Source organism: Leptonychotes weddellii, chromosome 5 (genome assembly GCF_054177405.1).
Source record: "Leptonychotes weddellii isolate Sample4059 chromosome 5, ASM5417740v2, whole genome shotgun sequence".
In the NCBI taxonomy this organism is placed as follows: Eukaryota; Metazoa; Chordata; class Mammalia; order Carnivora; family Phocidae; genus Leptonychotes; species Leptonychotes weddellii.
The window spans coordinates 30250172-30268848 of NC_138373.1; the positions used below are offsets into that span (position 1 = coordinate 30250172).

General features: G+C 42.5%; 1 protein-coding gene and 1 long non-coding RNA gene across 23 annotated transcripts in view; one reads left to right on the forward strand and one right to left on the reverse strand.

Moving 5' to 3' along the window:
- The window catches only part of RBFOX1 (RNA binding fox-1 homolog 1), a 1962285-nt gene that overhangs the window by 330105 nt on the left and 1613503 nt on the right, over positions 1-18677 (reverse strand). For 2 of the 17 annotated variants that reach the window (XM_081820085.1, XM_081820086.1), the window contains exon 1: positions 3522-3770. The exons of 11 other annotated variants lie outside the window; for them this stretch is intronic. In XM_081820085.1, coding sequence (XP_081676211.1) covers positions 3522-3608 — 87 coding nt within the window. In that variant the 5' untranslated portion in view covers positions 3609-3770. Of the gene's footprint in view, positions 1-3521; positions 3788-18677 lie in introns of those variants that run through there. 4 more of the 17 variants (XM_081820079.1, XM_081820080.1, XM_081820089.1 and 1 more) reach the window with 3 other exon arrangements.
- LOC115939723 (uncharacterized) lies at positions 875-17751 on the forward strand. 6 transcript variants are annotated; one of them, XR_014145363.1, is made up of 6 exons: positions 875-1441; positions 3729-3860; positions 5130-5235; positions 8559-8852; positions 12648-12822; positions 15276-17751. It is a non-coding gene; the product is annotated as an uncharacterized LOC115939723 (long non-coding RNA). The 6 variants fall into 6 exon arrangements; XR_014145364.1 differs by lacking the exon at positions 12648-12822 and adding an exon at positions 12083-12243 and having other exon boundaries at positions 876-1441; XR_014145362.1 differs by having other exon boundaries at positions 962-1441; positions 12670-12822.

An 18677-nucleotide genomic window follows, 5' to 3' on the forward strand; every position in this document is an offset into this window, starting at 1 on the left:
GGTCAGTGGCTATAACTACACCTTTTGTGTCCTGGGGATCCAGAGCAGTGTCTGATGTGGAATATGTTAGCAGCGAATGAATAACTAAATTAACAAACGTGTGGGGAGATGGATGGGGCTCTGTTCACACCATCTTCCATCTAGGAAAATATCTTACAGATCCATTATCTGTAATACCTAGATGAGATGGGAATTACTTGCCCCAGTATGGAGAATGATCCAGCCATGTATCATCAAAGGGCACACCTTTTGGACAGATATCTACAGCGAGGGGTGCAAGTCTGAACTTGCAACCTAGAGCCAAGGGCTCATTGGACCTAAATGCTAAACAAACAGACTAATCACTTACAAAGCCAGCGTTTTCTTATGTCGCCTGGGATGGTGCAGCTGTGGTCCATGGCTTGGATTAGTCATGTAGGTAACTTCTGGATTCAAGACGGACTGACAATTGACTTGTCAGGCTTTCTTTGTTCTGAGATCAGACAGCTCATTGATCATTCAAGGTATTGTTGAACATTTAGAAGTAAATAAAGAGGTTCCAGAGGAACATACATTGTTTCTTTTTATCCAAAGAGTCTGAGATTGAGATCCATACCAAGGGAAAGAAGTAATGTTTATATAATACACTTGGTAACATTACTCTTTTCTTCTTCTCTTCTGTTTCTCACTACCCATGAAACTATCCAAACTGTTCAGCTCAATTCCACATGGCCATTCTGGAATTCTTTACATGGCTAGAAGGAGAAACTATCCACCTTGCTATATATTCAACAAGTTTAGACATGAGATGATGGGTTCAGGAGATCCAATATGGTAGTCATTCTGGCTTTCCTAAGGGATGGCAGGTGGGGATCAGCGGTAACTTCTGGAAACAAAAGACCCTGGTGAGTAACAGCCCTAGAATTAGTAGAAAACAACTCCACTCTCTGTTTTTTTTTTTTTTTTTTTTTTCCAGACGACATGTTGCTTCCTTAAAGCCTGTTATGATGTCTGGTCAATTATTTGTTTTTTCTTCAACCGAGCGGACCAAAACAGGGCAATGCTAGTATGAATAAAAAAGTGGCACTTGAAAGAATTATGAAACGGAAGTTCTTCTGCCACAGAATTGTTGGCTCTTGAGGTTGGAAAGACCTTGGGAGGAATCTCAAACTCTGATCCAACAACCCTGTCAAGTGGCCACGACAGCTCTGTTTGCAGATCTCCAGTCACAGGGAACTTACTACCGATGATGGAGTACACACACTATTTTGGATCACTTTAATGCCTTGCTGATGACATTATTAAGGTGTGGGTGGCACCTTACACCCCTATAGGAATATAGGAAAGTACCTGCAACTCTTGAAGAGTTGGTAAAAAAAATACAAGGTCAAGGAATTGGTAAGCAAGCCGATACAACCTGCTGGGATACAGGACAGCTGGTGTCAGAAGCCTCAGCTGGAAGGTGAGTGTGAGTGTGTGTGTGTGTGTGTGTGTGTTACAATTTTTCTCCCTTTGAGCTGCATGTCCTCCCCTTGCAAATGTTACTGCAGTGGGGTGATTTGAGTTTCTTGATGCCAACGGGTAAATAACATAGGCTCTCTCAGCAAACCAGAAATGAAGCTAGGTCTCTTTCTAGCCATCGCGTTTCAGTGTGTTCTGGGGGAGTGGGAGAGGAAGAAGTTGAATATGTCACAGCAGCTGGTCTAGAGGCTCCTCGCTGCACTGCTCTCCTGACTTATGGGTAACTAGTTACCAGAAGTGTCACTTGGGGAAACAAAGTATGATAGGGCTGAGATTTGCAAGTAAAATCACTTGTTCCTTCCAAAAATAACTGGATATGTTTCTCAAACACTCTTCAAAGGAGGAAGAAATAGGACCTCCCCAATTTCTCAGTTGCCCTGTGCGTCTCCTCATCTATCACTGGGGTAATACGTCCAGAGTGGCATTTCGTAATGACAGCAACATTCCAGCAAATCGATAGTTATTTAATTCCCAACAAGCTCTCAAGTCCATTAAGCCTGATTACATTCACCCATTTCAGTGGGTGCCACTATTTTTCCTACACCGGCACTTAATCTATAACAGGAACTTATGAGAACTTTCAAAAGCAATTTCAGCATCAATCAGCATAGGGTGAAGGGCACGATTTGCTTGTAATTATTTATCGGACAGGGCGGCAGAGGGTCTGACAAAACTCCAACAGCCGACCTTCACCCCAAGTTTCCAGTAGAAGCAAAAGGCGTTCCAGTTTGCCATGGAGTCCTGCTTCAGACTCCATGCGCATCCCATGGGCCTGCTTACGCCAGGAAAGATGGAACAATTTCCATGTTGTGAAAGGACCATTCTTCAGACGGTCCACTTATTTCTCACACACCATATAGGAGTTTCCAAACTGAGCAATGGCCATAAATCTAGGATGACAGAATGTTTTGTTAGTATGTAAAATCGCCCCTGCATGTCTCAAATCACCAAAGTTCTTACAGTTCACAAGCACCATTTGGAAAAGGGGAAAAAATGTGTTTGACCAGAACCCTCCCCCAGAAATTTCAATTAACAAGCTAGGGTATTGCAGAATTTTAAAATATAGTTGGGGAGGCAGGAATAAAGGTGAAAGGGCAGTGAACACAAAAGACATTTAGCTTTCCTTTCCTGTAGAAACAGGATTGTAATAGATTTATTACAAAGGGATGGCTGTTCTCAAACAAATAACAAACAAACAACAACCACTTAACCATCTGGGTTTCCCACGATGTTCAGGCTCTGTCACTGACTCAGTGTTAGCTTTCCACAAACTTCAGACACACACCCAGAAGCCAATGCTTGTTTAAAAAGACAAACTTATGGTAAGGGAAAAAAAAAAAATCCCAAGCATCTTATTGGTAGATGATTCTCCCTGCACAGAATTAATAGCCTTAAAGTAAAACCAACGCACATTTCAATCCTCCACTTTCTTGCCATCATTAAGGAGTAAACAGCTGGTAAGGGATTCCTAGAATAATCTCTGAACTTCATAAATTAACCATCAACAGAGTGTTCCTTTTTGCCTCAATGCCACCCCTCAACCCAGGTTGGGGTGGGGGGGGCTCCGATGAAAACAGACAATCCACATGAAGGCAAACATATGAATTAATGCATATTTCATACTCCTTTTATTTTCTGGGTTAAAGCTCTTAACCAAGTCACCTCATGATAAGTTACTTTGCCTCATGATCTGCTCTGGGAGACTGAGTCCCTCAGAAAGCTGGGAAGGAGAGCAAATCCTTTGCCCCGTGGTCAACCTCCTGAAGCAAAGGCATGAATGTTAAACAGCACCCAGATCAATACAAGCAAATATAGCTCAACTACACCATTTATTCAGCCATGAGAGATGTCAATAGCCAGATTAGGGTGATCCATCTTTTTGATTTCCTACTGTCTTCCCACTGACTACACGAGGGCTTTTTCCTGTATTAAAAGTGTTTGCTTTCTCAACCATAAAAATTCCAATTATTACTCCGAGCGCTCTGGAGTTAAGTTGCTTGCTGGCAGTGGCCTTGAATTACCTGGATCAGTCCGGGGAAGTAGGGGGCTGCTGGAACAATCATAGGCACGCCATAGGGATGCAGGAGGACTCCTTGAGAAGGCAACATGCTTTACGTGAAGGTATTATTCCCTCTGAAGCTCAACACATCAATGGAGAGTTAGGGGAAAAATCTATAGACCCAACTTCTTCCGAACTACAAAGCTGAGAGCCAAATCGCTTCTGTCAGGAGCCAAGCGCTCATCAACGCGGAGAGGGGAAAGAAAGAAAATCCGCATCAGCAACTCTTAATGTGAAAGTTTTCTTTCCCAGACGACGAAGAGACACAGCAGCTGCAGAGTTGAAGCTACCAAAATGGAAGGTGCTATTTTGGGAACGGCTTGCCTAACATGACTAACCAAATACTCTTCATTAATTTAGTTCTCAGAGAGAGTGAGAGAGAGACCAAATGACAGAGAGAGAGGTAGTCAGGCTATAGGATCTGGGCTCTTCCTAATGAACTGGGGCAAAAGGCAAGGGACAGAGTCTGCATGGGATTTTTAGCGAGAAAAACTGAGAATGTAAATTGATACGATTATCAGTTGCCACTTAAAACTCAAGTAGGTTAATGTGGGCAGCCTGTGGTACTGATCAAAAGAAGCTAAGGTGATAGTTTGTGCTTCTTTCTCTCTCTCTGGTTTTAATTTTAAAGGGGCAATCTGTGCAAATAATACAATAATCACGCCAGCTAACATTTGCAGAGTGCTATGCACAGAGAATGAACTAAGTTATTTACATGGGTCATGTCATTTATTCTCACAACTCTCTGAACTATTTACTATCAGTTCCAGGCAACACACAGGAAAGGGGGCTCACACTGGTTGAATTGTTTGCTCACAGTCAGAGTCTCTGAGCCTTGGTTTCCTCATTTGGAAAACTGAGTGATAACAAACCCTACCTCATAGGGTTGTATGACAAAGTCCCTGCCATCATACCCTGTGTACAATACTATATAGGCTATCAGCCATTCGTATCTCGTGTTTCCTGTTTTCCTGGCGGTCAGTATGGACACATCTCTGGCTTCAGATCAAAGGTGCAGATACATTCAAATCGTCACTCATAGCAGGAAGGCATGTGGGCCGGTTGAGAGCTCCCCAATTTTGAGAGCAAGGATGTGAAACAGACAAAGCAAGTCCGCTCAGCTAGCGCTGAAGGTCCAGGGATCATTGGAAATCACCTTCAAACCGAACATCCGCTTGCCACATTCCACCTCTAACTCTAAGCAGGACACAGGATATAGATTTTGTAGAAACTCCGAGAGCTTCAGACACCACAAAACATATTCAACTATTGGCTTTTTCTAAATCCAAATGTCAATCCCTCCACTTTTAGATAGCCAAGGTGTTTTTACACTACACTAATTTTAGTTGCTTGATTTAGCTGCATAATTACATTTCTAGATAACGACAGTGGACGGCGTTTGGCAGAGAATTCAATTATTTAAGGCTGAATTTTGGCCATCTTGACAAGGTTTCTCTGTAATTGATTCTTATGTATCAAAGTGGCCACACTGTTACAATTCAGAAAGCTCCAGTAACAGCTGCAAGTTGACCCCTCTTACTTAACAGCCTGATACTGTTTCTAACTTTAGCTTTTGACTACGACTTTCAACACCGTGCTTCTGAGAAGTTACCAGGGAGGACAGAGGCATCTCCATGAGACAGCTGCCCGGGATGGGAGAGCTATTCATTACTTTGGTAAGGGCTGGGTCAGATTGGATTATATCTCTTCAGTGTTACAAAATGGAAAGACCATTGGAGGAGGAGGCAGGAAATAATTTGATCACTAAGGCCAGGAACTTACACATTTAGATGCTTAGTTTCCTAAACTACAACAGAGGTAACAATATCCACTTACTCATTACCAAGACTGCTCCAAAGAGCAAAATTCTGGGAGTGTTGTGGAAACTGCACAGTTACATAAATACGAAGGATCATTGTATTCATTACTGTATATATTGTTTTGGCTAAAGAACCTGATGAGTTCAGAGAGAAATCAGAAATGCGTTATATATGGGGCATATAAATACATAGCTATACCCTTTGCCGAGGGCATTTTCTTTTTTCTTTTAAAGAACTCCATGATACAGAAGTTTTTGCTGGTCCTGAGTAATGAGCATCCATTTCCTCCTTTCTCTTAAGATAAGGGCTAACTGTTTTGTGACCCTTTTAATTTTGACTGCCAGGAAGCTCAAAGCCAAATAAGAAGTTCAACTCTGTCCATTGTGTTGGCCTTTACTGCCTGCATATTTGTGTTCTTGTCTCCCTGTCCTCACCACCTCCAGTCCTAACTACTGCTATTCACATTGTCTCTGATTCTGATTGTATATTCACATATTACTGTCATGTATCATCCGTAGTAGTTATATTTTTGGAATTGTACAAATTGAATATATCCTTGTTCCAAACCTACCTCAAAAACATCATGAAATAATAAAACATAAAATTTAATGACAACCATTAAACAAAACCTCTTATTCCAAACACAGGTTCTGTTTTTCCAAATAAGAAGCACCTAGTATTACTAGACAATAATTCTTTCTTCTTAAATCCACTTCCTCTGCTAAAAGGCAGACACCGCCTTCTGCTCATTCCTCCTCACCACTGGATAGTGTGCACGACTCATGATAAATGATGGCTATCCAATGTCTAGTGTGTGGTATTAAATTCATGGGTTTTTTTGCAGGAACTTTGAGAATGTAGAATAAAAAATAAAGTAGAGAACAGAGGAAACAGTGGTGAGGAGTCACAGGTAGGCCTCAGAAACATAGAATTCAAGCGAAGGGCCATGCACCAATATTTGCTATGGTCATCCCAGACAGGATGACAAACTTGATTCTATAAATGGGCAGATGATAAATAGCTCAGGTGTTGAGGACCTTAGCTCTCTGCTGTAACCACTCAAAGCCGCTACTGACATATGAAAGCCGTTACAATACAGAAACAAACACTGAAATTTGAATTTCCTATAATTTTCACCTGCCATGAGATCTTCCTTTGATTTTTTTCCCTTCTTGAAAAAGTATAAAAATTATTCTAAGCTTAAGGGTCATAAAAATGGGTAATGGGCTAGGTTTGGCTCACAAACCACGGTTTGTTGACCCCTAATTGAGAGCATGTATTTTAATTAAAGCTCTGAAGGTCAGACTTTAATACAATAGCAAATACATCCTCCTTTTTGGTTGCCCTCAGCTTCTCCGCGTACTTCTTGATTTTCCTGTCACTTCCTTGGTGCTAGTTCTGTCGATCTTCCCTGTGTTAGGGATTTCCATCAGGAGATTTTTTTATCTTAGCCAGGCTTTGATAGTTCAATCTTACCTCCCTCTCCAGAAAAATAAAAAACAAATAGAAAACAAATAAGCAATAAACCCCACCTTCCATCTTCTTTCCCCACCTTCCATGATGACACTCTGTTCTTGGAGACTGCCTTCTCTTTCCCCTTCCTTAGATTAAAGTGGTTCCTCTGTCGAGGTCAGACACCGCATCTCCTTCCCACATCCGAGAGCAAACATGAGGATTACGCTGATTGCCACCAGCCTTTGTGAGTGGCAGCCACCCAAAGTTTAAACACTCACGTAGGAGAAGGAAAGAGAAAAGTAACACAAGTGTTGGCTGGAGGTTGGGAGAGGACAGCACTTGGAGAAGACCAATTGCTGCCATATGGATTCTGTTGGTCAACAGAGCCAACTGTAGCCTCATGGACCAAATTCAGTCTGAGGAGGAGGATGAAGGAGAGGAGGAGGAGAATGTTGATGATGATGATGGTGATGGTTTGTATGCATTGTGTAAAAGAGAGGTGATATTTTTAAATTGAAGCGTCTCATGTAAAATTTAGATACATAGTATCTCTTGAAAGCCTGGAAGATCTAGAAACTTTGGGCTACATTTCCTTGTACCAACAATCCCTGAAGTCTGGAAAGGATCTGCCTCCTCCATAGCTCAGGAGAATCAGACTCTGTGAGACTATCTCCACTATTCTTTATCTGCTTCCTGAAAAGAAGCCAAATGTCAGTTGCCACTCGTTGACCAGTGAAACAGAACAAAATAAAAACCATAAAACAGAGTGTTTCTCTGACAATATTAATTACATTCCCTATCTGTTGGACATTGACAGTGTTTATCTGACCATACGGATCTATGCAGAATATTGAACCACTCATCCCATACCATTTCCAGGCCAAGTTGGGGAAGAGACAGTTTCCTACAGTATTCAAGGCCCTTCATGATAGTCCTCACCTTTAGTTTTCCAGATTCATTCTCTAATACACACTGCCCTTCCTTCTACAAATCACTTTTTTTCCCCTGCAAATCAGTCTGGCAAGTTGCCTTTTCCATACATTTTTATAGATCCAAGCCTCTGTACAAGCTGGCCTGCTATTCAGACCTATTCGTTCTTCCATCCTTCTTTCCTTCCTTCCTTCCTTCCTTCCAATTCAAACTTGCTGGCCTAATCAAATGTTACGTCTTCTGCAAAGCCTTCCCCATGACAGCAGGCAGAATGAGCTATACCATCACCTTTGTTCTAGCATCACCTTAGCAAGGTATAAGAATTCTGTGAAGTGTGACTATTCATCTGGCTCAGATGAAGAAGCCTGCCAGTCCTTCTTGTTCAATCAATGACTCTGAAGTGGTGACTAGACAAACAAAGTCTCCGAGAATGACTGGCTGAATGGCTGCTTTGGGAACACGTGAGTCAAACAGAGGGGCGCAGGGGTCTCTGGACAACTGAGGGCTACCTGTGTCTCTAAATTTGTCTTAAGTGGCCCGGGGGTATCCTGGCATAGTAGCAAAAGCCTGAGTCTCAAAGTTGGAGAGGCTGGGGGTTGGGATGTTGGATCTGACCTAGGATAAGATCCTCAGTCCTGAGCCCTAGTCTCCTTGGGGGTGAAGTGACCCAACATCTGTAGGTCCTCACAGGCAGGCTGCTGCCGAGAAATGACTGGTTGTGCATGTGTGTTCCTGGCACTTGGAAGGTGTTCACAAAGGTCTGATGTGTTTTTATTTTTTATTTTTTTCCTCAGAAGGTCTTTAGTGTACCTGTGTGAAATTGTTTCCTAATCATCTCTGTGCTATGTCAAGTTTGCCTTCTCTGCGCCCCACCAGTACCCACACTGATGTCTCTTTTGGAGCCTTCTTTCTGCCCCTCACATGGCCGCTTGTTGAGGACACCCCCTCCTTCACAAACAGCCAAGTGTGGGCTCCTCAGGCAGCCTCCCCACCTTCTCCAGCACTCACAACCTACCCGTCTAAGCCCCCAAAAGACCAGCAGTGATTTGTCCCAGGACGGTAAAGACCTGGCTGGTGACCACATCCAGGTAAGATCCATTTTATCTTTTCTATCTCATCCTCAATCATTTTGTTTTCCTGTCTTTCTCATAGGACTGGGCTTAGAGCAGATGCTCAGTAAGCACTTGAGAATCACCTGTGGTGTCCACAGGGTGAGATGGAGGTTCAGAGAGGTTATGTCATTTGTCTGAGTTTAAACTGCAAAATGTGTGCTTTGTTAGTTACCAAGAGCCAGTTTTCCCTTCCACATGCCCCTAGTATCTGCAAGATCAAGAGTTCCCACTCTAGGGTAACAACTTGAACCCACATTGATAAACTCCACTCACCACGAGGCATGTATTCAAACCCCATCCAATGCAGGTGAGAATAGCATGGACCTCAAAGGTAAATTCCATGAGATGCTATATAATGTTTATGGTCCTGACACTGGGGACAGACAGAGGAGTTCCCACCAGAGGGGACACTGAAACCATCGAGCTGATTACCAGGGAGGCAAGATCTTCCACAGGAAAAGCTTCCACAGACTGTGGGTAGGATGTACTAAGCCATAGACCAGATGTTCCTCAAGTTATAGCCACTTCATTTGTATCCTCAACTGGGAAAGTGACATCCTGGGAAGAGAAGCTATATCCCCAACCCCTCTTATGGACTGGTTTAGATTAATATGTGTAAATGAATTGATGCATGGAAAGTTCTTACAAGAATGACAAGTGCCTCCTAAGCATTACATCTCACCAAGACACTACTATTCCCTCACAGTCTGACACTTCTTGCCACCACTGGCTTCCCTCTTGCAAAAGCACCAGATCATAGTAGTTAAGAGCTCACACTGAGCCATACTGCCCGTATGAAAAGCCTAGTTTCTACCAACTGCTAGCTGTGTCTTCTTGTGTAAATTACCTAACCTCTCTGGGCCCCAGATTCATTATCTGTAAAATAAGAATATCATTAATAACCATAACTCATAGGTGGTCTGGAGATTTGAAAAAGAATAACATGCAGACATGTTTAGCTGAGGGACTGGCTCATAGCAGACACTCATTTAATGGGTGCTCATAGCTGTTGCAGTGGAAACAGCATTAGCAACAGCTGGTCTGGAGGATCAAACCAGCTCAAATCAGACCTCCCCCAAACCAGGAGTTATAAAAATCCTTTCTCCCTCAACCTCTAATAGTTAAATAAAATAGTGCTCAAAAAAGTAACCTGCAATGTGCCTTCTTGTATAAGAGCTTATCTCCTTCTTCCATGATTCTAACCAAAAATTAAGACACAGGAGCTAACAAGGATGTCTGTGTGGCTTCTATACATAGAAGTTATAGTGTTGAAACCAAAATATGAGAATTTCAATTTCAAGTGAGGGTTTATGGGGATGATGAAGATAGTGCCTTTGAATCTGGGACACTGGGTCACCCTATTACCTCCAAAAATGGTTATGCAGATGCACAAAGAAAATTCCAGTAGGTCTTATAAGTGAGGAGGCTGCTGATTATCATTAGAAACTCGAACCCCCAGTGGTAGAGGCAGTACCATGCTCCTCTTGGTTCATTAAGCGCTTCTTGACCTGATTCTCCTCTGAAAGCCAGACTGACTGGCTGAATGAGCAAATCTAAGAATATCAACCCCACACATCATCTCTGCTGAGATCAACAATGCTTCAGGAATCGACCCCTGACCTGTCTTGGGATGAATGGCAACTGGGTTTGAGAATCTGTTGACCTTGCTTGAGGCAAACAAATGCTCCCTGGGGACTCTCAGAGTGGGGGATGATTATCAGCTGTTCCTCTGGAATTTGCTTTGTGCCCTCCCTATATCTTCTGCGTCTGTGCTGCAGGTCCCTGCAGGAGCTGGGCACAGAGACACTCCAAATAGCACAATCTCCAGAACTCATAACTGGGCCTTTCTGCCCACATCCCATGCACATACTCTACTCCCTGTGAACTGGCTGAAACATCTGAGTTCAATGTGCATCCTTCTCTCTTTGGGTGACTAAGCACCTGGACTTTCATCTCCCAGTATGCTCTGCATAATAGAAGCTTCAGGAGATGTTTCATTGTAAAAAGAATCCCATGACCAAAGAAGTAGGAGAAATTCAGGTTGTTGTCTCTCCCTCTTGGGGATTTGTGATGCCTTTTAGCATAGTAAAGCACCTGAGATGTCCTACAAGGAAAAAGAATAGAAACCTGCTTGACCTTGTTTGATCCAGATAGTCCCAAACTTATTTGATGACCAACTGACCATCTGTCCATCGATCCATCATCCACCCATCCAGCCAGTCATCCATCCATCCATCCATCCATCCATCCATCCATCTTGCTATGTGATATCTGGCTACTGAAAATTAACTGTGTCTCAATCATGTGCAAAGTTCTTTACTCCTTCTCCTTTTTCCCCTCCTACTTCTTCATCTTCTTCTTCATCATCATCACCACAGTTCTACCATTTGAACAAATATTCAATGCTTACTTTGTGCCAGGCACTGCACCAATGTCATCATATGTGTTCCCTGTTTATCCTCTCTACAGCCCTATGAAATAGATCCTGTTAGATTTTTTACATTAGAGACAAGAAAACTGAGGCACTGAGAGGTGAAGTGAATGACAAAGGAAATATAGCTGGTAAACGAGGAGGTGTACCTTGAATGGGGGCTGCAGAGCCCTGGGTGCTAATTACTTGGTGAAGCCCTTTTCTGGCATGTGACCCGATGTAAATATTCTAAGAAATGCTGGCCAGTATGCAACTCAAGCTGAGTGGCCTCCTTATCTCCTTTACCCTCAACACCTCACTCGATCTCAACCTCTCCAATAGCCACTGGAGGCAAAGAAAGACACAAGCAAAGCCAATACAGAGAGCTGGATGACACCTCGAGGCTTGGGGCAAGACTAGCCTCCCCCTCCTCCAAGAGTTCAGGGAGTGGGGAAATCCTCCCCTCCCCCGCAAGCAGAGGAGGTTCAAGGCCCACGGAAGTGGGCTGGTCACTTGGGAACACCAGCAAAAAGCGAGAGCATGGGTGGGGAAGGAGAAAAGGGTGATCCAGGAGAAGGCGTGCTGAAGAGATTATCCTGCCACCTTCCTTTGTGATGCTGAAGCACCATCTCAACCTCTAGGGTTGTCTTAGCCTGGGCTCTTTCCCATACTAATGCCTCTTCTGAGGAGAAGTGGTGTTTCTTAACTCATATTTTGATGCATGGACTACTATGAGAATTTTGCCTTCATTCCAGAAAACTGCACATAATTCACAAAATTTTCCATATCATTACAGGGGATTGATGGCCCCTCTGAAATTCAACTGGGGTCCCTCGAGGAGCCTCTGGATCTCTATCAGATTTTTACATATATGGCCAATATGTGCAGTGCTTTTGCTAAAGGAAAGGCATGGATGGAGTCAGCATCCCTTAAGTTGGGCTCATGGTGACAGTTCAGGTGACTGTTCTCACGTGGAATCATGTTGACCTGCTTATCCCAGCACCGTGACTTTGAGGATATCTACCTGCCGCTCAGAGGACTCTCACCACAACTTGACAGGGATGAGGTTTTCAGAAAGGCAAGAAGGTCAAACAACTTGGGAAAGTGCTAAGGTATTCCATAATGTAAAACCAAGTCAGACAGTATAGAATCTAAACACACACCCTAGCTCTCCCGCCCAGTAATGAGCAATACTCCCAAGCTGGGGTCTGGCTTCTCTCTGATGAAGCCCTTTCCCCTCCAGCTCCAGGCTAGGAAACAAATGCTATCAACCCAATGAGTGGGTGGAAGGCATAGTAGGGCTCCCACCAAACCAGCGCTGGGGGAGAATGTAGGTAGGAAATACGTGCTTGCATTTTCAGAGACTCTGCAATCTGCTCTTAGAGACAAGACAGAGATAGGAGGGACCCAGAGCCAAGCTGTGCCAAGCCGTGCAGTTGAGCATCTGTGAGGATGAGCCAAGGGGCTGACCACTGCAAATGGTTTCTTCACGATGTCATGGCCAGGCAGCTGGTGGCAACAGAGAGCCTCTGACAGGTGGGCTTCTCAACTTCCCGGATTAGCAGTGCCCTTCTGGGACACTCTAGGGACGTCAGAAGAGGAACCACCCTAAGTGACCTCATTTCCTTCCTGATAGATATTACAATCTATATTTAAATATTTTTCAACAAACCATATATACCACTTACTATTTGCTAGATACTTTCTCACCACTTTATGTATTAACTCATTTAATCTTCATAGCAGTTTTATAAGGAAAGTCCTGTTATTATCCCTGTGTTACTGATAGGGAAGCTGAGGCACAGGGAGGTTAAGTCACTTGGTCAAGATCACACAGCTTGTGAGTGGTGAATCTGGCTCCAGACTATACATATATTAGTCAATTTGAGATCAGCTGAAATATATATATATGTATATATGTATGTATATATGTATATATTTTGGCTAATCTCAAACTGACTAACAAAAAAAAAGCTTTTTTTTTTTTTTTAAATTATAATAGCAATGTATCCTATTGGCTAAGAACTCAGATACTGGGGCCACACCAAACTTAGGTTCAAATTCTGGATCTGAAAATTCCTGACTCTATCGTCCTAGGCAAATTATTTAACTCTCTGAATCTCAATTCACTCACAAATTCAGTGATTTATTTAATAAAACTTTCCTTATAGGGTTGCTGTGGAGAGTACTCTAAATCACGCAGCAATGTGCTAAAAATATTCGTTGGGCTTGGGTCCACTTTTATGAGCTTCACTCATGGTGGTTGTATTTTAGCACGAACATCTCTGTTTACATGAATGCCAGGCATTTAAGTGACTGCTCACTTCTTGCTTGCTGGTTGACCCCAAACATTCCAGTTTCATTAATCAATAAATCCCCATATTTGCTTAAGCTAGGTTTGAGTTGGGTTTCTATCCCTTGCAACTAAGAGATTCTGGACTAATTCAGTAGTGACGGTAAGAATAGTAGACACACACATGAATAAGACATATTTTGCTTATTTTTTTAAACAAACACTTTTATGGACCTTTCTGAATGCCAAATGCTATCGTAAGCACCTCACAGACTAACTCTTTTAATCTTGTAACAATTCTCTGACATTGGTACTCATAACTGCCCCATTCTAGAGATGAGGAAGCGTAACACAGAGAGTTTACATCATTCCTGGCTAGTTGGGTGGGAGGGCCACAGCTAAAGCCATGCCTGCCTGCTTCCAAATCCTATTTTCTTTCCTCTGCATGCTTTGCATGACCAAGGAGGTTGATGTACTTGCTAACTAATGAATCCTGGAAATCTACAGAGGAGCGGGCACCAATACTCAGGTGCCCGCATCAGACACATTGCGTCCATGCTGAAACCTCCACTAAATGAGCCCTAGGAAAAACTGCATGGGCCGTTAACTAGAATTCCAAAATATCTTTCCAGAGAAATCCCACTGCTGTGGAGCCATTCCAACACAGACTGCACAATCTCCAAATCTATTCAGACCCAGAAATAAGAAACGTCAACCTGAAATCAACCGACCACACAGTGCACATCTCTTCTTTTCAAATAATGTTTGGTGGAGAAATCTGTTTCCCCTTTCTACAAATGCTTCTAAACTTACCAGACCGGTTGGTTTTTAGGTACTCGTTTTTCTGCACCCCCACCTATGACAGATCTGAACTCAACAAGTCAGCATTCCATAAAGTATTTACTGTGTTCATTTGCATCTCCCCCAAGAGTACTGGATAGAGTGCAGTGTGGAAATTCACCCATTCCAGGGTGGCTGTTTGTTTTAGGATTACCACCCAGACCTCACTTCCTTGGAGACTCCCAGGCTGGCCTCAAAGATGAATGCTCTTTTTAGGACCAGAATAGAACAAAGGGACAAAAGGGAACTGAAGGATTTAAAATTAGGATAAAAAAGGAAAAAGAAAAAAAAAACCCAACTTGGCACTGGAGTGGCCTTCCTTACCCGCTTAAACTTACCAATGATGCCCGACTTTTAGTGTGGCTTATCCCCATATGTTCCCACACTCCCACTGGGACCTAACATTTGCAGGCGCTATTTATCATTCTGGCTAGTGGTGTGCTCATCTGCCTACCTCGCTAAGCAGCCCTTGTTGTTATTTTTATAATTACTGGGAGTCTTTTTCATGTTGCACTCTGCCAGAGCTCCAGCTTACCACACACCTGTTATACTCGGGACACATGGAGAGAAGGGGGTGGGTCTGGCAGTGGAGGAAAGGGGAAGACAGCCTTCCTGCTCACTACGAAAAGCAAAATCAAGAATGAAGACACTGACCAGAAGCCACTAGGTACCTCTTTTTTTTTTTTTTAAGCCTGGACTCTGTGCCAGTTTGTTATTTAATAAACATTCTCTGCTCCTGGGACTTTGTTTATCAGAACAAATGCTGTACCACTTTCTTTCTTTCTTTTTTTACAAATGTCAGCTTACTTAGTCATCATAAGGACCAACACTGTATATCATCATCCCCATTCTACAGATGAGAAAACTGAAACAGAGACAAGTTAAGTACCTTGCCATTGGGCTCACAGATGGCAAGTGGCAGATTTGGACCGCACCGCATTCTAATCAACATCCCTGCCATGCACAGACGTCATCCTCACCACAGCCAGCACGCCTCCTTCTCCACCTCTGCCAGGACCTTCACCACCACTACCAGTATAAAAGTATTGACTGAGCCTTCTGTTTGCTGGGCGCTTTGCGGAGTGCTCTGCAGATTGTCTCATGCTGTATTCACAACAACCCTATGTTACTGATCCTGTTATTACCTCTACCTCACAAATGTGGAAACTAAGCTTCAGAGAAGCGAAGAAATCTGTCCCTGCACCTGGTCAGAGGTCCGCAAGATTCACGATGTGTTTAAGATCCGCAGCCAGTTTTGCCTGACACCTGTGAGAATGCATTTAACTCCTGCGCTCCCTTTTCAGGAGATGGCAGGTGGAGGCATTGCCCACTGGGCATTTCGTCAAACTGGCTCCCTGCTCCTCACCCACCATATTGGAAGTTCGTTGCTAGGATGTGAGAGACCACCCCGTGGAGCTGGGATACGACTTTGCATGTGGTAACTCTGCTACCAAACTATGTGTAAGACCAGCTGCTGAGATTCTGAGCTCTGGCCAAGTAACATCCGGGAGCTTTGGCCTGACATCTGCTGAAGCTGGCCTGTAATTCTCTTTGGTTAAGCCCCATGCACCCCAGGTCAGTCTCTTCTGAGACATCACCATCCTCACCAAAGCCCTCAGATGTCCCCTCCAGTGTGTTCCATTTGTTCTCCTTTGACTGAACACCAGCTCTGGGGGAATGAAGGGGTGTCACAAAGAATATCAGGCTTGTTTTTCAAAACTTTCACACCTGTCCATCTCTTCTGTCAACTCTCAGACCAGGTGACCATCATCACGTACCGGAATTATTACTGTGGCCTCCTACCTGCTTTCAATCTTGTCCCCCTCTAATCTATTCTCCACAGAGCAGCCACACTGGTGTTTTTGAAGGCTAAGCTCAATCATATCTGTCCTCTGCTTAGAGTTCTTAGTGTTATTTCTCCTCCCTTTTAATTTCTTTTGGAGTAAAATCCAACCTTCCCCCCATCAGTGCTTCTAAGCCCCTGTGGTTTCTTTCTGGCCCCTCTCTGCCTCTTTCCCTTCTCCCATGGTGCTCCAGGTTCGCTGGCCTCTGCTCAGGTCACTGAGAACACCGAGCCATGGTACGGCCGGCATACATACCCTCCGCCTCAGTATGCCCGCTCTCTGCCACTCCAACCCCTGCCTCTTCCCAGCTTCCTCATCTCAGCTTTAATGTCACTTCCTCACAGACAGTCCTCTTCATCCTTGAATGCAACCCCCACTATTTTCTGCGGACCCAACTTTTTTTTTTTTTTCTTTCAGAGCACTTACCACAACTTGCGATACAAATTTGTATGGGGATTGCCTGCTTATTACCTGTCTTCCCCAGAAACCTGTAAGCTCCATGAAGGAAAATGAAGTTGGTTTCCTTGTCTCTGTACCCTCAGTGACTAACTCAATTTCTGAGGCAGGAGCAGAGGCTAAATAAATATTTGTTGAATGAATGAGCAAGTGAATTAATTATTAACCAATTACTTAAGTGAGGGGATGAGGTCTGATTTAATCATTAGGGATGTCACACGCTTTGCTATAGACAACTCGATACGTCTTTCATAAATAGATCATGAAGTATGAGAAACATTCTATAAATGGTTAAAAACATAGCATTTCTCTCCTCCCATAGAATCAAATAAACTCTCAAAAGTTTGTCTTATGTGTAAGCCTCTAGTTGTCTTATGTAATATAGTAATTGCTGGCTTGAATTAAAGACATCATTATTTTGGAGAGTTGCTCTTTTTCCGATATAGAAAGTGAAGGATCCATCCCTCATATTAACACATCATCTCCTTGGCATGCTACATGACTAAGGAGGAAATGTGATTTTATTTTTTGAGAAATTGATATTTTTCACAAAGCCAAGAGGAGCTATCAGAATAAAGGGATGTTTATTTGGGTGAATCACCAGCTTTGCACAAATCCCAAGTGCTAATTGCATAATGGGTCTTTACAAAATGCCATAATATGGGTTCGGCTGGTTTCTCTGTTTTCAGTTTGAAAAATAGATTGTTTAATAACCCATCAAAGCTATATGTAAACCAAGTAAACAATAGAGCAGATGTTGACTGTTGTCTTGTGCCTCGTAGACATAATTAAAGACAATGAGACACTCACAGAGTCCTATAAGAGAGGACAAAGGCAAACACAAAAATCAGTACAATATAAATGTAAAGTGCATTTGCTGGACACCTGCTTTCTTAGTCCAAAATGCTGTCTCATATTTCTTGTGATGAAAAAATTTTGTAACGTTCTTTATTTACTTATATAAATATGTACCTCCTGTCCTCTACTTTTCAGGAAGGCAGGACTTTTATAAAACCTAGTCTTTTCAACTGAGTATTCGCCTCAATTTCATTACTGCTAAGACCCTAGACAGTATCCAGAAACGTTTCTAATTTTCTCATAAGCATAAATGTGAATAAGAACCAGTTAGCCAAAACTTTCACATTTATAAAAGAAAATTCAAGCCCCCGTTTGGGTGTGGGTCAGTTGGGGCTCTATTCACTAAGTCTCAGCAGTCACTCATACATTTTTTTAAGGAATTCAACCAAATTGACATATTTATTTCCTGAAAGCTTCACATATCTTTTTTTAAAGTCAGGCACATTTCCTAAAATCATGATTTCACCTTTAAAAAAAATAATAATCCTATTGGATAGAATACTTAGTGTATCATTCCAATTTCTAAATATTCTTTTTCCCTCAAACTCCTACTCAGATTTCTGTTAGGTTTTCAGTTCTTAGTTCTACAGGGGGAAAAAAAATGTAAGCACACACAAAATGTAAAGCATGATATAATTAGGAGAACGCAAGCACAATCAAAAAGAAAAAAAAAAAACCAGGGCTTTTCTCTGCAGATATCTTTAAAGAGGCATTGAACATTCAATATACCATTTGATTATATCATTTTTTCTTTCTAATTAGGAAAAAAAAAAAAACTGAGGTTAAAATCAGTTTTCTGTGGCTTACTAGACAGGAGAAACTTTCCTAGATCCAGAATCTTCAATTCCAAAAACAAATGTCTTCACTCATTTTCAAAACAAAGCAGAATTCTTTTTCTGTGAATAACTGAAGTTTTTTTTTTTTTTTTTTTTTAAGCCTCAAAAATCCTATTGTTTAAAGAACACCTGAATTTCCTACTGATTTGTAGCAAATAGTGGCCCTGCCTCTGATACCTCCTGGCTCCCTTGTCTGTTGTTTTTGATGATACAGAAGGAAGGGGGATTCTAATGTGATCTTGCATCTCTTTATGCTAATAAAAT